This window comes from Aulonocara stuartgranti (genome assembly GCF_965226115.1).
Source record: "Aulonocara stuartgranti genome assembly, chromosome: 3".
Lineage (NCBI taxonomy): Eukaryota > Metazoa > Chordata > Actinopteri > Cichliformes > Cichlidae > Aulonocara > Aulonocara stuartgranti.
Window position 1 is genome coordinate 26,905,357 of NC_138941.1, and position 24,370 is coordinate 26,929,726.

At 42.5% G+C, this 24,370-nt stretch overlaps 1 protein-coding gene across 2 annotated transcripts in view; it reads right to left on the reverse strand.

Moving 5' to 3' along the window:
* kirrel1a (kirre like nephrin family adhesion molecule 1a) overlaps positions 1 to 24,370 on the reverse strand; it is a 32,597-nt gene that overhangs the window by 5,619 nt on the left and 2,608 nt on the right. For both annotated transcript variants that reach the window (XM_082525874.1, XM_082525873.1), the window contains exons 2-11: positions 11,018 to 11,167; positions 7,503 to 7,652; positions 7,254 to 7,411; positions 6,978 to 7,128; positions 6,500 to 6,605; positions 6,135 to 6,283; positions 5,828 to 5,955; positions 2,262 to 2,388; positions 1,887 to 1,987; positions 280 to 496 (exon numbers count right to left, since the gene is read on the reverse strand). In XM_082525874.1, coding sequence (XP_082382000.1) covers positions 280 to 496; positions 1,887 to 1,987; positions 2,262 to 2,388; positions 5,828 to 5,955; positions 6,135 to 6,283; positions 6,500 to 6,605; positions 6,978 to 7,128; positions 7,254 to 7,411; positions 7,503 to 7,652; positions 11,018 to 11,167 — 1,437 coding nt within the window. The remainder of the gene's footprint in view (positions 1 to 279; positions 497 to 1,886; positions 1,988 to 2,261; positions 2,389 to 5,827; positions 5,956 to 6,134; positions 6,284 to 6,499; positions 6,606 to 6,977; positions 7,129 to 7,253; positions 7,412 to 7,502; positions 7,653 to 11,017; positions 11,168 to 24,370) is intronic.

Sequence of the window (24,370 nt, forward strand, 5' to 3'; positions counted from 1 at the left end):
TTTAATGGAACAAATATTTTATGAAGCTACATAACAAGACATGTAAAATTTAATATATAAGCAGGAAACATCTTTTAGTCGCTATATGCATACACACAATCAGCTTTTACTATGATTTATGTGCATATTTTGTTTTAAACTCATACTCTAATCATTGTCTTCTTTCCTTGTGAAACTTCTGAATAATTGTGTTCACTTCTCCTTCCCACTAGATGGTCATTTCATTGAGATTTTCTCCAGAACACTGAAAAATGTTCTATAAATATATGTGAAACACACCGGTCTCCTCCAGCGTGATGATCATGGTGCCCGGGCCGAAGGAGTTCCAGGCCGTGCAGTTGTAAGTGGACAGGAAGTCGGACTCCATCACGTTGTTGATGGTGAGGGTGGAGAGGACGCCACCGCCCTCAGATGACAGTTTGCTCTGCTCCACTGTGTACCTCTCCAGCAGCGTCCCCTTCTCCTTCTCCCACACGTTTTCCTTCCACGCCCACACCTGACGCGCACGCACAAACCCCGTTAGACTAAATCAGATTCAATTAAAAGGCTTCAAGAGCAGATTCATTGTAGTCAGGAAAGCTGTGTAAGACCTGCTCAGTATAGAAAAAAACATCACACTGTGTTTTGCACTAATGTCATGATTTTTTTGTAGCCGTGCAGGAGTCACTACTTCATTTCACTCCATAATAAAGTTACATAAATACTGTGACGAGTCCTACTCTTGCAACCATTATAGCAGGAGTTGTCCTGTGATACCGTCGTTACCATGGGAAACATATGAGGATATTATTATGACTTACTTTATGATTCCCACCCCAGCTATCAAATCACAGTCAAGTCAAATGCTTCCAGTTATGCATTTGTGCACAAATACATATTAATGTGCTGTATTCAAGCACATTAAAGGGTACCTGAAACAGAACTGGTTACATAAAAGTGTTCACAGTATGGCTAATAAATGCAGAAGATCTAAGTAACTGGCAGTTTAATGATTTGTGCTATCACCACACTACATTTTCAGTTTTTCAAACATGAATAAAAAAATTGAAATTACCGCTGTTTAAATATTTGCTTTTCTCAACACAACAGGGTGATCGTAGCTGTTAAGATATTTCTTTTCAAAAATGCCAACTGGCTATAATGTGTCACACTAACATTGTAGAATGACATGACAGTAATAGATGAATGAGCTGGTGAGAATCTTGCACACCCTCCAACCTTAAAGCCACTAAAAGCAGCTGTATTATTCAGCACTGAAGTACTGCGCTAAGGTGAGTTAATTATACATAAGCCCACATGTTTCCATAATCTGCCCACTTATTCGAGAGAAGGAGATTCTCTTGGCTGTGGCGTTTACTGGGACAACTGTTCTTCCCCAGTCTTTTATATTTTATAAATCTTTCTCTGCCCAAACCACCGCCACTTGCATTAGAAGCGTGCAACGCAAGTCAGGATGGATCAGTCACAGAGGCGGGGGAGCCGCGGAGCTACTACTGCTGCGTTTCTGTGATACAACCAAGCAGGGAAAGCATCCAGGACGATTTCTGACGCAGAGCTAAAAGCGGGCCGGCTTAGTGTTGGTTTGTTTATGTGATGGGATGGAAGAACATTCTAGGAGAGTTTAAGGGTGAGTCACCACTCAAATAGAAAAGGGGACAGTGTCGGTGCCTAAAAGCATTCGCCATGCAGGAAAAGAACCATTTACGAAAAGGAAGGTACAGTAACCATAAAATAGATACTGCTGTCGGACTAAAAGGCACAACCTTGTTGTCTCTGTGACCAAAGCTTCTCCTGGTTTGGCGTTTTTCTCGGTCTGGACTAAAATGTAGAAAAAATTATCTTCGTTTTTTTTTTGCCACAAATGAGTCACATTTCCTTTCACTTACTATCTTATCTGGAGGAGGTGTACTAGCTATGTAGCATTTCACCTCTCCTCTCTCCCCTCTCCCGGCATACTGGACTGGATCACTGGAAATGATGGGTGGGCCTGCAGGGAGAGAACATGTGGATGCATTTAACAAAAATGTAAAAGAAACTACTAAAAACCGCTAAACCCAAGCTTATCACTCGTTTCTTTTTTTAACTGTTGACCTTACGGACCTGTTCAAAAGGAGGTGTAGGATGGTCAAAAACAAGTGCCCACCACTTTAGACATATAGCAATTCTTTTTTCTTTCAATTACAGAGACGCTGACCTTTTCGAAAGTACAACATTTTCGTTTACAAGCAGTGACACATTAAACTGTGTTGATGTTTGCTGACCGTTGACTGTGAGCGTGACCTCAGTCTCTCCTACTCCAATCCGTGGGACGATAGCCTTGCATACATACTGGCCAGCATCTGCCTGGCTTACCGACTTCAGAAACAGCTGATTGCTGTTACTCAGAACCTGTGGGGGAGTGAAAAAAGAAATATAAACAAGGCATCTGCAAAACTGCAGCAAGGAATAAACAGAATAAAGGTCCACATGTACAGTGTATAGGGAGAAAAAAGGTCCATGTGTATTATCTCAAAAGATCCCATCGTAGATAGTATTTAAGTATACATGTTCTTCCACTCTGACTCTAAATTGCCAACAATGCAAACATGCACATCCAATTTTAACCTATCACAAAGGTTTTGAAGACGCTTAGCAACCAAATCCATCTGAAAATTAGCCATGTTAAATTATGTCTAAATATGTAAGCATGTAGAAAGAAAAACACCTGAACGAGTTTGATTATACAGATGTGGTTTTTGGCCAAGGCAGACCACAGTTTCCAAACAAAGACATGTAACAAGCCCATTTCTTTTACTGTCTTAGTGATGGTCTCTTCCCCACTGTAAGTCACCGCAGCTAACATAAACAGCCTTATTGCTAACCAAACAGTGTACCATAAGTGTGCTGTTGCTACACTTATGGTAGCAACAGCACAAAGAGGTAACTGCTGATCCTCAAAAATTCAGTCAGATATAAAGCCAGAAACTGCAGTGTGCCGAATAACCATTAGAGGCTGGTTCCAGACGCAAGTCAATCCTCAAAGAGCCCCATGTTGAGCCTCTGAGATCTGAGCTGTCATTGGTGCCCACCATAACTCTAACCCTAGGCAAAACAGAAGCATTATTTTTGCTTTTATTAAAAGCTTGTGTTAAAGTTTTGGCAAATAAAGAGTCAAAGTGACACACACCAAAATTCATTCCATAAATGCCTGCTTTACCTTTCTGCAAAGGTTAGAATAGGGTTCCCTCTATAATGGCTTAGATCTCAGATCATTTTAAACTCAAAAAAGAAGAAAACAAAAAAAGAAGCAGGGTGTTGGCCAAAAATATGGAGGTCCAGAAGACTCAGAGATCAAATAAAGCATTTTGTGATGTTTATTTTATTTATTTAGACAGTAATTTAATCAACATCCAAAGGAGGAATTATAGATATTTAAGAAAGAATATATAAGAAATATAAATACTTCTAAATTAACTATTATCCCATTAATAAATACTTCAAATAGAAAAAAGGATTTACAGAACAAAAATAACTCTCAATAAAAAAACATTTCAAATTTACAGTGTAAAAAATTGATTTTCAAAAATGCTATTTAAAAAGAGGAATTGTGTGTAAAACAAAAATGGCAGTAGACACGGGCTCATCAGTCCAGATGTTAACACATAATTTTCTGATACTTGAAACCTTAAAAGACTTGACAGGGCGATTATGTCTGTCAGTCCTTGTATTGCTGCGCTCTATCAAGAGAAAGGCTAAAGATGATGCTATTGATTTCAGTTCATTTGTCTTACTTACACAAGTGCAGACACTTTGACACAAATCTAAGCAATGAAAACCATTTAAGGAGCACTGTACACCTAGCCATCAAAGGTTTAATAACATACCGTAAGTCCTGCAAAATCACACCACATCTGATGTATGAGTTTGGTAGATTTGCTTATTGTCAGTAAATCTCAAACCATTTGAAAGCCTGTTTATTTTCCCTTAAATTGTGCCACATTTGTAAAGAAAATGCATTTGTCGGTTGAGCAGCAGAGTTGTGTATGTGGGTTGCACCCATGAAAAATCTGCCAAATCTTCTTTTATACATCAGAGTTATTCAAATGTATCAGCAGTTGGATGTCACTGTTAAGTGAATGGTGAAAGTGACCTGCAAGTATTTTTGACTCTTTCTTTTTAGAATTCATCAGCAGCTGCTGAGGAACGTATTTGAATATTTCCTTGAATCTCTTCTATGCCACTTTCCTTCACCTTAAAGCTGAGGGATGGCTTAATCCTGGCGAGGAGACAAACATCAGTGTTTTGCATCCTCTGTGCAACAACCACTCATCAAGATCAGCCAGAAGTCTATACCTGTCTACAGCTCTGTTGAGCAGCACAAGATATAGGAACAGACAAAATAATGAATAACTCAATTTCAGGTAGATGATGAACAGACAGAGTTTTCATCCCTGAGCTGTACCATGCCCTGCTCTGCAGAACTGATCAATCCAACTGTGCAATTTCCAGAAACAATACCAACATACAATTGGACAGCTTGCATTCTTTGAAAAATGCTGGGCCATTTATGATCCGTCTATCAGAAATCACGTGTCCTTGGCTTTCCTGCACTTTCATAATTCAGTGTTTCATACTTTGTTGAATATCAATAATAAAAGAAATGACTGAACTGCTGTTCTGTCATTGTAATCACCCTGTCTAAAGTCTTTTAAGCATCAGAACGTTATGTGGTAATATCTGGACTGATGAGAGCATTTTAATAATTATTTTAAAGGTTGTATGTTTCAGTGATTGCTCTAACACTGTGTGTAAATGTGACAGGCTTTTTGTTTGTGAAAAGCAAATTAGCTTACTAAAAACGATAGCTAGCTAGTGCTAGTAATATTTTCAAAAGCTAACATGAGGCTAAAAGTGATGCTACGGTTAGCCATGTTAGCACGTTATTTATAACAGGTGGTCAGGCTGAGTTCACCAGAGCACACTTAGAGGATCATTTCACTGCAGTGTCCCTTTGCATACTTCTTATACAGGCTCAGTCATACACGAGGTTAAGTCTCCTTAAACAAGCACAAACATTTACTTAAATGCTAACTGGAGCAGCTAATCCAATAGCTTATTAACTACATGAGGTTAAATGAGGTTTCCTATTGAGAGTTTATTGAGATTTTTTCTGTAAATCCTTTTTCTATTTGAAGTATTTATTGATAGATTAATAGTTAATTTAGAAATATTTATCTATAATTCCCATTTTTATTGTCCATGAAATGATCAGATAATGAATTATTGTATTAATGTCTTATTTTCTAGCTCATAGTTTTTTCCACAAGTCAATATTAAATCATGAAATCATCATCTCCCGATCCTCCATAAAAAAATGGTACTTTGTAAACCAGTGAGTGATGTCATGATCACTACACTCATTTTTTACATACAGGTTATTATTTGCAAACACCAACTAAATTTACCATTTTTGGGGGGGAAATACAATAGATGTGAGCGACAAGTTACTAATAGTTAACCAGACATTTGTCAACAAACAGATTTTCTAAAATTCAAATTGAAAATAACTTTATTGACATAATTGAAATATTAAATATTATTAATACCTTTTGCTGATTATAGATTAGGATAGAGTTACTAAATTGGAATCATATTACTATAGACAACAAATCAAAACCTAGTTTCATGTAAGTTATAAATATAAAAGATGGTGTTTGAAAATATAACATAATGCTTTTCGATGACCGGGCGCTTTTGTAAACACTTGGGAAGAAAGTGTGACCTGTAAAAACAGTGTGAGCACAAGTACAGAGGAAAATGTGCAAAGCGTGGGCTCTTAGCTTCTTACCATGTTTGAACCCTTTTTGAACCAGGTGAGTGTGAGCGGAGGGTTTCCAGCCCATTTGCAGTTGAGGGTCACATCAGAGTCAACATCTACTGTTTTTGGCTGTGGCTCCACCAGCAGGATTGGACCGACTGGAGACAGAGATTGAAAGAGAGAGAGAGTAATAATGCAGTAGGACTAAAAGGGGAAAAGCTACTCGGAGAAAAAGAAACACAACAACGGTGTGTTTTATCCCTCTGACTCTGGACCGTAGTGAGTGAAGTGGGCCGCAACTTATTGAACATAGTGAGATGACTACAGTGTGACTCACAGTGAACGTCCACCAAGATGCTGACGTTGGTTTTTCCCACAGCATTGAAAACAAGACATGAAACCGGCTCGGTGAAGAAGGAGTGGTCGGCCTTGGTGGTGAACACGCTTTCCCTGGCACCCTGCAGCACCACGCCGCCCTTAGCCCATCTAGGATTTAATACAGTGCGTTAGATGTACTAAAAAAACCCAGAAAAACACAAAGATGAGTAGCATGTGTGACATGAATTGAAACCTAAAATTGTTTCCCTGAGTACACGGAGTGGATTTAAAAGAAACCATAACTTAGTTTGAAACTAAAATCTGTCACTTTGACTTTGTAGCAGCTACTTTAAGAAGCATGCTGAAAATGAGAATGAAGCCGACCTGTAGCCCATGATAGGAGGGTTGGCGTGAGCCTGGCAGGTGAAAGTGACTCTGTCCCCTTCTAGGACAGAGCGAGGCTCAATGGACAAGGTCACTATTGGTGAATCTGGAGGAGAGAGAGAGCAAAAGAGACTCACATAAGACCAGGCCCTAGCACATCTAATGCATGCAGCAATCTGGAGGACAGGCTGATGCAAAATGGCTGCCGCGCATTACTTAATAGCTGCTATAAAAGCTTTTATCTGGTGGCAGATGGTATACATTCAAAATTATGATGCTTGTTCTTTTTTGTCATAAAAATAATAATAATAAAAGTAGCAGGGGGAACAGTCATTATATTTGTGTTTGTCTCTGTAGTAAATATTTGCTGTTAATATATGTATTTATCTTTCAGTCAAGGAATCTGAATGAGATGTGGAATACATTATTTTTCTTCTCAGTTTGCTAACTTGTCTGTATTAAGAAAATCACTGCTTACGGTGCACGTTAAGAGTGACGGTTGTGCTTTTGCCAGTGGGAACAGCCAGATTGGTGGCCACACAGCTGTAGTTCCTCCCAGTATCGGTGTCAACCGGCTGGATAGGCAGATCGCTCCGTGTGGTCACCCGCTTCCTGTCTGGAAGCACTTCCTGATGATTGGAGGATAGGAAGACAGAGAGAGATACGCACATATAGGAGTGTTAGAACTGCAGATACTGTGTATGTGTGTTCAGTATTTCTAGGCTCATGTGTGGGTTTGTCTTTTTAGGTTTACAGTGATGCTGTTAGCCCCCTCCACAGGTAGACCATCTTTGAGCCACTCGATCATGGAGGGCGGCTTTGCCCCTCGAGACACACAGCTCAGGTTGTAGGACTCCCCTGCATTCAGCAGTACCTCCGGACCCCCATCAATCACTGGGTCGTCTGGGGGGACTGCAGCAGAAAAAGAGCGCAGTTAGAATCAAACACCGTCTCGCGTGCATCCCATAGTCATGTGCAAAGACACAGATGCACACAAACATACTGAGGACAGTGAGTTTGGCCCTTCTGGACCTCAGGGCAGCATCTGGCGCCTGGCACTCATACAGGGAGTCATCGGACAGATCAGCTGACAGAATTTCCAGGTTGTACTGGCCCAACTCCTGGACCCGCAGCACACGGTACCTGGGCCAGGCTGGGAACACACATACACAAACCAAGGATATAGCTTCACAACAAACAAAGAGTGCATATTATATTATTGCTTGCTTTGTATATCTGTTTAGGGTTCCGGCACATCTGAAAACAATAAAAAGACAAGCAACAGGGACATTTTTAATCTGTATTTCCACTCTTATGTTGACATTTTAGCTGTAGTCTCAAATCTATTCCCACGTATCAATGTTGTCTTGTGTGCTTATGTTTTTTTATTTTATTCATCTTTTATATTTGAACCTTCAAATACTAACTACCCATAGTCACATGCTTCAAGGGCCCAACATATTCTGCAATATCTTGCAGCTTGCTGAAGTTCACGCAGATTTCAATCATCAGATATGTGTCATACGTGAGGTAGAAATTGGACCTTTTAACCATCAGCGTAAAGGACAACAGAGCAAAGCACGGCCACATGACGTGACTGATTTAAAAAAAAACAAGCATGCATTCACTTAGTTTCACGATGCGCATGCACAGTAAAACACACACACGAGACACAGCCTTGTAATCTTCCCTTCCCCCATCCAGCATACAACCCAGTTGTGTGACAATACACTATACATTCTCACCATTAGGTGGCATCCCTGCTCTCTTTACCCAGCAGGGGGAAAAGATGAATGCATTATGACAGCAACGTTTTAGAGGACTCACATCGACTCTAGTCCATGGTGCAGAATTCATGTTTGCTGCCCAGACGTAGTTCACATGTGAAAAAATAGATCTCTGCTGCCGTTTGCATGTGCAGCCTCTGAACTGAGCCTTGCAGCTCGCCTAACCTTGCGCGTCCTTCTTTCTGCATGCATTTGTGCATGCGTGTGCCTTGTATATGCGTGCATTTGCATGTGAAATGTTGAGGGCGAGAAAGCGTATGAAAAGCCCAGAGAAGCAGGGATGGTGGTGGGGGGCAGAGGGACAGTGCTCCATACACAAACAACACACACACAGTGAGAGTATGTGTGCACTAAGTGGCCAGTGTTCATTCACGTTTTTGTTTTTTGGGGGGGGGTTTGTTTTTCAAGCTTTAGGCACTAGACTGTTACAGTAATAATATGAATCAACTAAAGTAAGGAGGAATGAGGAAAAGGCAGGACAGACAAGGACAGGCCGAAGGAGAAAGAAATGACAGAAAGGATGACAGAAAGAGGAGGGGATGAAATAAGAGTGTGTCAAGCTAAGGAGAGACGAGCCCGACAAGTTAAAAGAAGAATATGAGAGAGGCCTCAGTGCAACAGTGGCAGCTGAAAGAAGGAGAGCAAAGGAGAAAGAAAGGAACAAGGGATCTTAGATGGGAAGGTCACAAAGGAATAAGATGACAGAGGAGAGGAGAGGAGAGGAGAGGAGAGGAGAGGAGAGGAGAGGAATAAATGGTGAAACAAAAGTAATCCAGAGCCAAGCAGAAAAAAATGTGTACACTATAAATTGACAACATCTGCAGAAAAACAATAACAACAAATGCAAGGCAACAACATGAGACAGATGATGCAGTGCCCCTCTGGACCAATCAGTTAAAAATGTACCCACTTGTTTAGACCAGTAATTGCACAGCCCCAGCATTAGTCCCTTTGGGCTAATCAGTGCAGTTCTGACAATGTTAGAAACAAGCGATGAGATGCATCATTTGCCCCCGAGTTTTGCCCAAGTCAGGCAAAATCAGACTAGGAATCATGTGAGGTAAAAATGGAAACAGTACAGGCAGAGAGCTTCATAACAGAAGGAGGGTTACGTATATAGCGATGAATCGCCCTTTCAATAAAAATCAGCAGGCAGCTAATCAGTGTCACCCACTGCTAATAATACAGAGGTGGTGATGTTCCTTAGTCAAAATGAAGGGTGTCTACAAAACCTGCCCAAGGGAGTTTAGAAATTCCCATCAAAAAAACTGAAGATATGTGGAGGAAATGGCTAAAAATATCATAAGCTGAATGATGTACACAGTGTGCCACAACAATCTGATTCCAATTCAATTCTGGTGTATTTATACAGCACCAAATCACAACAAATCACCTCAAGGTGCTTTGAATTATAATGCAAAGACACTCGCAGGATTCTGGAGAACAGCCCAACAATGAAATGAGCCCCTATCAGCCTATACTTGGTCCAGCCTTAACTTTATCAAAAAGGATATTTGTGAGTGTAATAAACAGTAAGTGATGCGACATCTGTGTCTTTTTTTTAATATGACAGTATCCTCTTTTATCGCTGTGGGAAACTCGCGCAGGCACACCTGTAACCAACATTTTCTCCAGCAAAAACACTTAGTAACCAGTAGATACCACAGTTACAATGAGACAGGCTTTAGTAACACTGAGCAAGAGTGTATCATTCACAATGTGGCTTTATTAACAAAACTCTCAAAGTCCACAAGAGAAACAAAAGCAACAATGTTTCTACCATGCCACAGCATAGACCCGGTGAAAGTCTAACTGTTTTTCTTTAGCATACACAGCATCACACTGAATGGATGATGTTTGGTGGTTACTGTTGGTCAACTAAAACCATGTGAATATGTGGCATTGGGTTATGGAAATTATTACCAGTTTACTTTTAGACAAAGCGATTCATTACCCTATCAAGAAAGTACTCTGCAGATTAATTCATTACAAAAACAAATATCAGTGGCAGTCCTCAGTGTTAACCAGTCCAATTGAAAAACCCTTTCAAGGCCATGATGTTGGAGCCAGGCTTCTAGCAACTTTGTCTTGCTAACTATTTTATTTTGTGAGGCCATCATAGACGGTAGTTTTGTGCTGATGATCACATTTAGCCCAAAGCACAGCTGAGACTCACATGGCTTTAAAGAACTTTTAATAAAACCTCCAAACTTTAAGAGCAAATCACTGCACTATTTCTATAGCCTTTCAACATGCTATCAAGCTATTCCAATAACTGCCCTACTACTCGGACTTTGTGGCAGGTGCAGAAGCTCTCATTAAGGTGGAATTCAGTCATCCCGTTTGCCTTGCATGTACTTTGGTTTGTGCATTTCCAATTTTTGCTGATTGTCGGAAAAAGTCACACAAACAAAACAAAAAGAAACTAAACAATTGTAGCACCATGATGCCTTCTGCAGTCCCACTTTTAGCTCGGTGCCATAGCACAGTACAACTTTACCCATGTGTACTGTAAATATTGTAGGCCAGACACCTCATGAATGGAGAATCAGGGGGGGGAAAAAGTCCAGACACTATCAAAATTTCTGCTTCTCTAAAGACGCAGCATGAAACGTAGCCCGAGAGCTGCTGCGATCCAAAGATATCAGAATCAGCTTTAATAATAAAACAATCTTAGTCACATGCTTAACTGAGTGAAAGAAGGGCCTCGGGAGGCTGTATGATGTCTCACCTCGGAGGTCCTCTCCAATGCCCAGAGCCAAGCCATCTTTGGTCCACTGAACAATGCCAGAATAGTTGAATACAACACAGGACAGGATCACCCTCTGGCCCCGCACCACCGACTGGTCTGCTGGCTCCTGAGAGAATCTCGCTGTCCAAACTGGTGGAGAAAACAGAGGGATAAGTTATGGAATTATAAGATATTTTTATGTGTACACTCTAAAGAGAAGCTTAAGTAAAAATCATTCGTTCAAGTGTATCGGCCTATACCTTTTATGGCTAATTGATTCAAACTTTATTCTCCCAGCAGCAACGGAAGGCCATAATTACCACGTTTGATCACACAGTGGCTCGTGGGCATTAAGTGCAGGGCAGTAAAGAACAGCGTGGTGAGACAGGGGTGTCAGAAAAGAGCAAATCAGAGCAGAACTGGAGAAGAAAGAAAGAGAAAGAATGAAGTGGAAGAGGCAGTCAACGCTCACTCACGAGAGGAGATCAAACTGACAACTTCAGCCATAGGGTGTCTCACACCCCCTTTTCTCCCTCACTCCTGACTTTTATTTCTCCAAAACTCCCCGATCCTCCCTCTCGTTTCCCTCTTGTTTCTCCCTTCTTCATTCCTGCCTATGAGTCATCTCCCAGGCTTCCACTCCCCAACCAAAACTACAGTGGCTGTCATTGTCTACCACACTCTCTCACTCCAGTTTGTAGCCCACTACCACCATGAGGAAAACGTGTGTGTGTGTGTGTGTGTGTGTGTGTGTGTGTGTGGGGGGGGGGGCTTCAGCCACTGTTTCATGCAGTACGATGACGAGTTGTAATTAGGTGTCCCCTGAAGACATGGTGCACGTACGATACACGAGAGACAGCCGCTGCAAGATTTGCTTCAAATCTTCAGTCTTTCCATTCGGTCTCTCGCCTCCATTTTTTCCCTCTCTCCCACTTGTTATTTCGAAGAATCTCGTACTGTAGATCATTAACCCACTGCTGCATTGTACACCCCCCCCCCAGCCCCCACCTTCCTCCTCCTCCTTTGTCATTGCCTCTCTTCTTCTGTTCTCTCTCTGTAACGTTGTACGTCCTTTACCCAAATTGCTTCGCGTCACTCCCTGCTTTTGGTGTATATGTATGCATCCCCACTCGCCTCCTTCACTTTGTACATCTATAATTCTGTCTATAACTGTCCTTTTGCTTCCTCCACCTCTCCTTTCCTACAGTGTGTACACACCTCTCTCTTTCTATCTACATACATAACGCCGTATATATCCTTTTACCCATAATGCTTTCTATTTCTGTGTTGCTTCTCCTTTGCTGGTTGGAAGGGGGTTTGAGGCGGACTGTCACAACTCATTTATCACATTAAATATCAGCCCTCTAGCACTTTCTCTCTCCCTCTCTTTCTCATCCCCCCATTCACCCATCTCTCTCTCTCCTCTCGCTTTTTCCCCTCACTCCTTTTTTCTTCACCTTCTGCCATTTCCATCTCTTCTTCTCACTTGTCCACGCCATTTTTTTTTATCACTTGTTTTGCCCTTCTGTTTCCCTTACACCCTCTTTCTCACTCATTCCCTCACACTCTCTTTGAGCCCTCCAGCGCTTTTCCAAAGGTTTCCATCTCTCTCACTTTTTTTAACAACTGCCATATGCCTCCGCACCCCACCTCCTGCCTCCCCATCATGACCCTCAGTGCCCATCTCTCGCATTCCCCATCCCTTTCACAAACACAGACATGCACTCTCTCCCCATCATGTCATATTTGGTGTGATCTGCAGAGGTTCAATATGCCTGATAATACAAAAGAACCCAGTCATGCAAAAAGATTTCTGTACCAATCACAACAATGGCTCCTGACAGTGCAGCACATTAATATTCTGAAGATAAAGGAGGTGTGCAAGGATACACGGTGAAAAGGGAACTGGATGCAGATGGAGCTTTGCAGCATGCATACCAAGAATAATTCAGTGTGTTGCCCCAAAAAACATATTCTAGTCCTTAATCTGCTCCCTGAGGACCCCAAAGAACTAAATCGATGAATTAAGATTAAAAAAAGATGACAGAGCAAAAGTGAGTGGCCATGAGAAGAAGGGAGTAAAATGTTCTTAATTAAAGGCTTTTAACTAAGAATAATGAAAAGTCATCTCTCAGTAGTGAGCAAGCACATTAGTCCAAAGCTACATGATCCTCCTAATGGGCACTCAATACAAGCCTGACTCACTGTGTTGAGATAAATAAGGAACTTGTGATTGCTGTCTAACGCTGACAAATCAACAATCAAACTAGAATCTACATCTGTCTGTTTTGAAACTAAAAGAACATCAATTCTTAAAGGGCCGGAAATCATCCTTCAATATCCTCTTACCGTAAGCAACAGATTCCTCATTAACACACACGAAAACACGTTTGTGTTATTTGCATTATTAAAGATTCGTATCCATGTTTTTCTCTGTATGCTGCCTGACTGATTGAAGTGGGTGCAGCTTCGTTGGAAAAAAACTTATGTTACATACTCCCGTGCACGCAATGCCAGATTAATGTTCTTTTTAGATCTGTTTGTTTTCTAACGGGTTTTCATTGCTGTGATTTAAAAATCAAGCAAAGTTGCAAGCTGCACAGTCAAATCAATGTGCTCAAACCAAGCAGAAGACACTGCGAGTGAAAAATGAACCTGAAAAATTAAGTGCCCGCAGTTCCTCCCATCAGGAGGCTGGTTCTAAAACACTGACGGTATATAAAAGATGGATGTAGCTTCCAGGTTCTGAAAACCTGCATTATCACTAATGGGCTACAGTTATAGACTCCTTACATTGCTAAAAGGCTTGTACTAGTACAAAGGCCTATGGATAAACTAGGGTATGCTGATTGCAATTTGCAAGTTCTTAAGCAATGAGAACAGGGCGTTCCCCAGCTTCACAGTCGGATTCACATCATATCCGGTTTGAAAAAACCAAGACGTTTAAGAAAAGCCAATAAAAGATCTGGGCTTCACAAAAGAATCAGCGAGTAAAATCAGTGTAACAGTGGTTACATCCAGCTTTTGTATACATGTTCCAAAATGGAATTAGTCAGCTGAATTTCTTGTGCAATAGATCTATTTGCTGAAAAAGTCTGCTTTAATTCTGGTGAGTAAAAGTCTCAAATAGGTATCTATGTCTGGAGTGTAGCCACACAGCCAAAAGAGTACCAAAAGATGCAGACTGAGCTAGATGCTCTTAGATATCCTAGAGTGTAATAACGGACTGAAACAGAAAAATGGCAGCACTGCATGTACAAGGATGCCAGCTGCTGTTAAGCCCCTGAAGAAGAAGAAGCTGTGTCCGGTATCGTAGCTGTGTCCAAATTCAGGAACCACATCCTCCTCTGCCCACATTTGTAGGCCAATTACGTTACAGCGACACGACGAAGGCTGTCCAAATTCGAAGACTCCGACAAATGCGCCCTTCATTTCTCCAGATTTGAAGGATGGGTCGGATGTATACTTCGTGGCCCAACCTATCCCAGAATTCATAGGGTGGCCCAGCGCGGCCCTGCTCAGTTTCCAACAATGGTGGCAGCTAGTTAGTTTTAATGTTACTCTTATTATTCTTTCTGGGTGACAAAATAAACGTTTAACGTATTTTCAGGCGAGAATGTAGCTGTGTAAACCTCAAATATCTGCTCAGTTTATCAAGACACCACATATTTTCAAAAGCGCTCCGACGTTTTCGGAGACGTCTGTTACCCACTAGCTCGATAGCTAGCCGGGGTTCTAGGCTCACTAGAGCCAGTGAGAACACCGGACACCTGGCAAATCGTTTTCAAACCCACCGCTGTCTTTCACTACTCAGGTTAAACATGATATATACATAACTTAAAATGTTATTGTTTGGCTTTTTTCAGTATTTTATTTGTACGTTTTACGTCCAATGGATGCATGATCTGATTAGTCGACTAATCGCAAAAATAATCGGTGACTAGTCGACTATCAAAATAATCGTTTGTGGCGGCCCTATTGTCCAAATATATTTACATTTGGCTCCAGGAAAAAAAGACTACCTGACAGCAACCAAAATACTGCCATCAATACTTCAGGAGATTTCATAAAAAAGTCTGTACAGTCTATTGCCGAAACACACAAAACACAGCAGGGATAATAAGTCTCAGTGGGATTGTCATTATGAACAACGTCTTCGTTTCCATTGGAAATAAAGAAATGCTGATTGCAGTGCGTTGGTGTGGCATGCTCTCTTTGCACAAGATAAATCAAAGGAGTGGCTGGAATCTGTTTCTCATACGCCAGATCTAATGAGATGGTACAGTGTGTAAAGATCCAGTGTGCCTTGAGCAGTTAATGTAAATAAAACATTAATGCAGAGGTGATTAAGGTAGAAAAGGAAGAATTAGCTTGGATATTGCCTGCCATTACAAAAAAAGATCACTGTCGATGGCAGATTTTTGATGGTAGATTTGTCCTTTAATTTTCCTGCATGCACCCCAATTAAATGAAAGTTGCACTTTTCTAAAGCTAATTACTGGGATGCGGAGTGTGGATTTATAGCGTCTTAAAAAGCGTGACAAGCCTTTCTCAGTTATACATGGTGTAAAGAGAGTTTATCTGGGTTTAAACTACCCCGCAACCTCGACAGTAGCCTGAGGGCAAGTAAATCCTTCCTTCCACCACCTCTGCTACGGTAGCTGAAGGTATTCCCTCAGTAAACCAAAAACATAATCCAAACTGAATACTCCTGAGTGGAGGCTACACAATCTGCAGAGAAAACACCCATGCAAAGGCTGAAGACTGAAAACATTGACTCATTTAAACATGTGCTCATCGCCTTCTGATTTCCATATTACACAGTTAACACTTGTCAACATGAGTGTATGTGCTCGTCTCTGTGTGTTTAAAGAAGGAAATCTACAAGCGGCGAGTAGCCAGAGTGAAGGAAAGACAGGAGAGTGCATGCAAGAGAGCTTGTATTCTCTCATTATGTGGGTTATGCTGCAGTGACAAATTTAGAGTGTGTCCTGATTTCTTTGAGTCACCGATCCCCAAGACACCACCGGGAGACTCCGAGCACCCTGTCCCCACACAAACTACGGTCACAAAGGGATGCTTGCAGACACGCACGCGCCCGCACACAAATAGGCTGCAAGGATGACCTAACCTTCGCCACATGGGCAAACCATTTCCTGTCAACACACACATAAACACAACCACTCAAAACCCCAACCATATAATTGACACACAGGCGGTTTCCTGAACATGGATCACACCACAGCTTGGCGTAAACCATCAAGCCAGCGGCGCATCTTCATCTCCGCTGGGAATAGGTCTCGGTTTGGTCTGGGATTAAGTACAGCCCTAGCCAAAGTTTGGAAAGGGATTAGGATTAATCTGGGGCTAAGGACAACAGCCCCTTGCAGACACTGAGACACCAACCTCTGCTTGTCAATGCACACACAAAGCCAAAGGCGAGCGCATGCTGCCTCGTCGGGTGACTCACCAAAAGCATGGCCACACATTGCCACAGTGTGAACTACTACAGCAGTTTCCCCCGGGAGCACCTCTCGCACCACGCAATGGTGTTTTAATAGCAAGGTAATGAACCATCCATTTGAAAATCACCGAAAAGGTTTATGCGTGCAAAGACGTTCAGAGCTATTTTTAGCGAGTGTGCTCCTTATACGTCCCCCATTTCTGAAAGTGCCGCACATTCTGCTGTTAGGTGGCGACTGTCAAAACTTGTTTGCACCTTTTAAACACACGTTTGCTTCACCTCAGTGGGATATGAGACAAAGCTGGAAGTGATGCCATGCAATCCACAGTTCTGGCAAAGGCTTGACTGGTGGCATTCAGTCTCATTGAATTAGATGCTATTAAATAAAAAGCCATTTGTATGGATTGTTATGCATCGATCTAATTATCTTTGTGTCCGGCCCCCTCCCCGTACCCCTCCGACAAAGTCCCCCTGCCTTCCTCTCCTTCGCTCTCCTCCAGCCAATCCCCCGCCTCGGCTGGATCACGGACTTGCGTCACCATAGCAACAGCTGACGTGTAAAGTAACTGCCCAAAAAAAGTTTTCTGTACAAACGCGTCTACGAGCGCACCCGCGTATGTGCATCTGTGTCTGATGAAACCCTCCCTCGTGCTTGGTACACCCATTTTCCTGAAAAAACATTTTTCAATGACCTCATCCTCCCTCCACCTATTCAATTAATAGCCAGACGGCTATGCTGGGCTCTCATTATTTCTCTGTTTCAGCCCTCACTCCCTCTCTGTTCGCCATTAATCAATCCCCTCTAAATTGATTCTGTTATCTCTCTAATTCCATATCGCCGCCGTGTGTGGCCGATGCGTTGGTGCTATGGAGGGGCTGCCGAAAATGAGATGCAGGAGCGGGAGAACAAAGAGACGGCGAGGTCCACAGACACCGAGCTGTGAAGTGTGATGGAGGATGACATCATTGTTTCAGGACAAAGTTGCAGCCATAGGAGTCGCACTGGCTCACCCTCTCGCTGTTTGCTGTATATAGCGTACATGTAGCTGTGTGTGTGTCGCTCTGTGATCATATTTGTTTTTTCTTCCTGAAAAACTGATTTGGATATATGAGGTTTTAAAGCCCTACCGCACCGTGTAAAAATACTCAGACTATGTAGCCTACATACATTTTAATTTACTCTATATGCGATGAATGGCAAGAATTTTTAATTACATTAAATAAATATATTTATTCAATGTATTTATTAATTGTCTCTTTGTTAGGTCAATAAAATATACTCACATGTGAGTCTATGGTGATTCTTTAAAACTACTTATTTCTTTCAAACAATAAGCAGGGAAGCACCTGTTGTGTATTTCTGAACCCACATCAGTGTTTAAGATACTGAAATAACACTGTGTGTTTGTTATTACTCACCTCATGTATCCCCATCACATGCCACTGAAATATAATAAGTATTTTTATGTCTTTTTTTGGTTCTTCAAAAGTTTTGCCAGCACAAAATGTATGTGATGCAAGAGATGAAACGTCTTGTCGTCTAAAGCACTTTGGGTCATCAGTAAGACAGGAAAACTGCCATATAAATCCTGGTCTATTCCATTGCTACATTTCCACTGAGGGGATGTGTATACCGAAGCATGTGTTTGGCCCATCTAGTAAGTGCTTTTCAGGCACATGGAGGCAGCGGTAGACCCACTCAACAGTGACATTAACATATCCTTCAATCTTATTCAGCACTGTTACAAGCAGGATGTGACGTTTGGTTGGTATAGAATTCGCCTTCCTCCCCTCACTGTGATTGGACATTGAGTAAAAAATGATAATCATAACCCAAATTAATAATCTTCCATGGCCTGACAGGAGATAATCAGCTCACCGTGCTTTTTTTATACTAACTGAGTGATCTGCTTCCATGAAAACTCATGGCTAAATTGAAGTCTCCATTCTTTTTGCTGAATTGAGATAGAGACTAGCATATGAAGTCCTGTGTAGACCTGGTCAATATTAAATACCATGAAGCAAAGCACCAGTTGCACACACAACTCTTCAAACATATATGTAGTCACCAGTTGTTGGAGAGGCAATGTCAGATTGGCAAATTGGGCAAAAACATATCACCCAAACCTAGCGCAGACAGATTCAATTTATCCTCAGACCAAACCCTGATACTTACGCAGCTGAACGCCTCCCTTCTTAAATAGTTCATTTCTATAGCACATTTTACCCTGCAGTGCTCAGATTGTTTCAAATATTAAAATTAAAGACTAAAACAAACCTTCCACTATCAAAACTACGATCAATTAATGTCTAATTGATAAATCAGCCAAAGCTTTTAGCGCTAACTCAAGTGTATTCACGTTCTCCATTTATTTAGCTGGCTGTGGGAACTCTACCACCTGTGCCTGTCTTCTTTCAACAACATGGCCGCCTGGCAGGATGGCCATAATAACCCATCACCATGGTGACGGCGCTATAGGAACAAGCAAGTCACATAGATGGAGAGAGGCAGCGAATGAAAGGAGGCGACCCGCTGCGCCTGCTGACACCGTGTCACTCAAACACAAAGGTGTCTCCTGGAGGTGGGGACGGAGCACAGGGAAGATTAGGGCAGAGGGGAGAGAGAACAGAAAGACTCAGAGACTCCTTCCTTTGTTTGCCGCATTGTCTGCCCGCTCACTCCTTTCCTCTGTCACCTTACCTAGCCGTCCTCCCCCTTACTTGCAGTTAGCGACCCCTCTTTTTCTTCCTCTCTTTTGTGGCCATGCCCCTTCCTCATTGCTTATTCACTTTCTTTTGTCTGGCAGGCATCTTACTTAGAAATTATTACTCCTTCTCCCCTCCACCTTCCACCTTATCCCCCCCTTTCTATCTCTGTGCACATCTTTCTTCTTCTGGAGGCAGGTTTATTTGGAAATAGCAGGTGGAGAGGGGGGGTGAAAATTATTCCTCGGTCTTTGTTTGCCCGTTTTTGATACAACTGTGTGCACACGTGCTCCTGTGAAGGTGTGCAGAGTCGTTTTTCCATGAATATTTGCGCTGGGAAAGTGTGCGTGTGCCACCCTTCCACTCTCTGGGGCTCCACTCATACATTTCACATCTGAAGAGCTTTATTTGTACCAAACCTCTGTTACAGACATTGTTACCATGGCTACAGCCCAGTGAGGACCACTGACACAATGATAGACACAGTGGCCATGGCAACCCTATGATCACTAGTGGGTAATATGATAATTCACGGATGAGGCTTCTGACACATTACGGCCACATGAATATGCTCAATCGCTGGAAAGCCGGCCTGTCGCTGGTAATCCACAAGCCTTTGTGCAGCCAGCGTGCCGAGCGACTGACAAAAGATACTCTGCTGTAACCAAGGGTGAGCAGAACTAACAATAGCTGTCCTCTGGATAAGCTGGAACAAGAGGATACATACATATCAAGCTGCTACTCTGCAGATATGCACTGTGTAGCTTGCGCCACATGGGTCGCCACCGAATTCAAATGGCACAATCAATATCATAATGAACCTGTGATTCCCAGCAGTGGTTCCACATTGACGATAGTTAGCAGCCACACTGCCTCCGAAATCCTCGAGATCGGGCAAGCAGGCAAGGTCCCTCAATCCACCTCGTGTTACAGTATGGTGCAGAGACAGAATCCAGCAAGACTATTTTACAAGCAGCATCCCATCAATAAATCAGCCCTTCCAAGGTCTGCTTTAATTCAATCCAGAGCAATCTAATTTTATTGGTATGTACTGTAGCCTCTTGCAATGTCATCTGTCAGTAAAAGCATCCCATAAAAGCTGGGGGCCTTGACCTGCTAGAGTGTAATAATATTCATACATACCCCCACCCCCTTCCCCCCTGTCCAATATCACCTCCAGTGTCTCGTGTCTCTTTGAAAAGAAAGCTTCTTTGTTAGCAGCAGATACCAAAACACACTAGAAAGCGAGGATTTCTGGGACGAGGATAAGAAATACAGAAAACGATTTTCACAAAAGCAAACATCTGCTTTTTTTAACTCACTGATCTGTATCGTAGCTTTCTACGTGGGCCAAATATTTGTGTTAGGCAATATGTTGCAATGCAGTTGGAAAACTTAAAAAATAACATACAATTTTTTAAAAATTAAAAATCACTCCCACCAAAAGACAACAAAACAAATGGTGGCCAACTCAGCAGACTCCAACAGCAAGATGTTGAGCTGTTCCACAACTGCAGTTGACTCATGGTTTACTTACCTAGTCAGATTCTTAAGACGACATACAAAAAATGTCAAATATGATGCAAAAGCATGGAAGAAAAAAATAACACAAAACAGCAATAGACTTTGTCAACAGCTGGTATAGTCCCCAAAACTGTAGTGCACTTGTGTTTTTGTTCTTTTTAACTCGTTCCAGTTAGAGAAAATGATTTAATAACGCAGTGGTGTTTTAAACACCTTTTTGCCAACAGTTTGGGAAAGACACATTCCAGCTTTATCACATTATCAGTTTGTTGTGGAAGAACTTTGACCAGCCTGCACAGAACCCTCCATCCAATCAGCTGCACCCCCCACCTTTGGGATAAACTGGAAGATCGCCAAACATCAGCGCCCAAGATCTTGAGGAAAGATTTCCATAAAGCAGGGGTTGCGGGGGACTTCAGGCTTCAAGAATCGGTGTCCTACAGGTTTTAGATGTGTCCTTGATCCAACACAGCTCATTTAAATGGCTACATTACCTCCTCAACATGTCTTGAAGTCCTCCAGAGGCCTGGTAATGAACTAATCATCTGATTCAGGTGTGTTGACCCAGGGTGAGATCTAAAACCTGCAGGACACGGGCCCTTGAGGCCTGGAGTTCCCCACCCCTGCCCTAAATTGTTGAAGTCCACATACTTTTGGCTATACAGTGTGTCTTCATATAAACTCCTGATGACTTGGCAAAATGTAAATTGGGTTAATCTGCTTCTAAGAACTTGGGCACACTGGGTTATGGTAAACATAGCCTTGAGGGTAGAGCATTAAGTTGGCAGCTGTAGTCTGACAAAAGTAAAGCACGCGCAGAACATTGTTTTAAGGACTCGACTCTGAAGCCATTGATGATTATTATAACTAAAAGACGGCTCGCTCATTATTTGCAGTCCGCAACATTTTAGCCTGCAGGCTGTTATAGTCGATGACATGAGGACAGCGAGCGTTGCCGCGCTGTGGTAACCGATTTAGTTGGACGGCTGACCCTAATGCTTTTATCATAAAGGAAAGATGGATGGAACAAGTCAAATCTCTCTCTCTCTCAGACCCTGTCCCTGCTGAGCAGCAGAAACTGGGAGAGCAGAGAAATGAAGTGACATCATCAGCGTAGGCCACATTCCTGAAGAGGGAGGGGGTGAGGAGGAGGAGGCGGGGGAGAGAGGGAAGAAGAGGAGGAGGAGGAGAATGTCCCAAAACTTTTGAGGTTACAGGACCCGCACCCCCCAAAAACACAGACACACTAACACGCTCTCCCTCTGTGTGTGTGCATGTTTTCTAGCACACATTTCTTTGTGTGATAAAGTACATGGGCTCCTCTTCCTCATCATGTGCTCCCTGTTTTAATTCATGTGCTTCTCCTCCTGTCCCCTCCCCCCACTGCCTCCCCGACTCATACACTCTTCCCCCAACCCCCTACCCCCCCCCCCACCCCGTCTCTTTCTCTCTCCACCGACCAGAGGAATGCAAGAACCACATCTGGAACTTATTAGAGAGCGAGCAAGAGAGAAAGGGGTAGATGGAAAGAGAAGAAGTAATGGTGGTGGTGGAGGTGGGGAGGGGAGTGAAAAAAAAAGAAGTCCAGGAGGGAACAGAAAGCGAGAAAGAATGAACTTTGGTAAGCAGAAAAGGGATCACGCTGAGACAGAAAGTCAAAGACGAGCAGAAAAGAAAGTTAACGGCGACACCGGCTAATGGCAATTAACCTCAGTGGGGACGGAGCGGGGGAAGCGCTCGGCTGGCACCTCAGATGTGGGTTCAATCAGTTGTGATTCCAGCGCAAACGTAGCCTTTGAACCGGACTCGACCATATTCTGTGTGAATGAGCAGCTTTGCTGTCCCCACTGAGGGAGCAGTCAAGCCTGAGTAATAGTCCCTTTCTCTATGCCGCTGGCCTCCCGACCACTCCTCCTCCTTCGTCCTGGTCCCTCTCTCCTCACTCCCGGCTCGCTTTTCTTTTCATCCACAACCTCGTCCTACACTTCAATACTGCCCCGCCACCCACCCACCTCACCACCTCTAAAACAAACAAAAAAAAAAGAGTGCAATCACTCTCGATTCCTGCTTCACCCACCTGCCCAAAGGACGACCCCCCCCTCTCTCTCTGTCCCCCTTCCTGCCTTCCAAAAGTTTGGGGGTTTTTTCTATTTTTTTTCCTGTAACCCCTCCATCACCTCAAATTGTTTCTTGCTACAGAAATGTGGCTGTGCCATGTTGGAAAATAACAAGGCCAATAGATTCAGTCAGATGTGATAAAGTGTTCCTCTCTCTTGCTCGGGGGACTGTGCATAAAGAAACATTTTTAAGGGGAAGTTTTTTTTTTCTTTTTTCTTTTTATAACTTGTTGGCCGCCGGCCTGTCAAACACAATCAGATTATGAGGCCTTTAAATCCTGGGGCTTCACTTGAGGAACATTTACGTGCATAGCTGCTGAGGATGCTTGCAAGTAAGCGTGCCCGCTTTTGACCGAATTCATCTCGGACCACAAGTCTGACGGCGAATTATCCAACTGCATACTTCTTCGAGGTTTTCGCTGGATCATCCGAGAGCAAGCGAGTACGTTCCTCCTCCCGAGCGCCACTTGAAAAAACATAATAGGACACTCGTGTCCAGAGGAATGCCCTTAAACAAACATATCAACTGAGAGAAGCAATCAACATGTCACACATTGACAAACACCCGCGGGGGACAGAGATGCCAAGAATTTCTTGATTGAATGGAACCCAATGGGGAACAACGGGCGTACATGTACATTATATTACAGCTGGTTCAGTGATTGCTTTCAGTGGCTAATGTCAATTAGAGATGCTTTTTTGGTAAATAGGCTTCATTCGAATCACATAAAAACCGTGACCTCAATTCGCATATTAACGGTGGGATGCAGCAGAGCTATATCTCTGCTCACTGGGATCAAAATTAAAAACAGACTTCTGCCTCGCTACATACAGTCTGTCACTCCGGATCTACACTCTGAGCCACAGAGAGCTCAGTATAGGGGAAAAAAACTGGTTCGTTAGCCTCAAAAACCGTAGCAGCAAGCTTTCAAAAAGCATCATATCGCTATAAATAGTTGTGTAAAGTGGTAATCCACTTGGAGGACAAGTTTCTGTAGGTGGAACTTTTATTCTTCATCAGTTACTAGTGCTGCGCTCTCTTTTTTTAATTTCCCGTAGCCATCATCTGAGTCGAAACAAATGAATCGCATCATTTTGTGGCAAACTTTTGATCCCTGGATATTGTTTTCCTAGTATGCATTCATGTGCTAAAAAGTGAGGCTCGTCTATGTGAGATCAGCCCAGACTAACTACAGAATCCTTCTTTTATTTATTGTGAGGACAATAAAAAAGCGCCATATGTTGTGTGATATGGGATATTCCCATGCTAATGAAAAAGAAACCATGCCTGAATCAGAGATAAGAAATCTGTGAATTTATTCAGAGGGAGGAAATGCCACAGATTATTACTGGCAAGAATGTATGTAATGTTGTAAATCAGCAGTTTTAACAGAGTGTTTTAGCACCACACTGGATTCTTTATGAGCCTTTCCCAATTCTTCATTTTTATTTGAGCTATTACAGCCCACTTTGAGTCATTAACATATTGCAGTTGAACCACTGCTTCTCTGATCAAACAACCCCTGAGGAACCCTTCTTTCT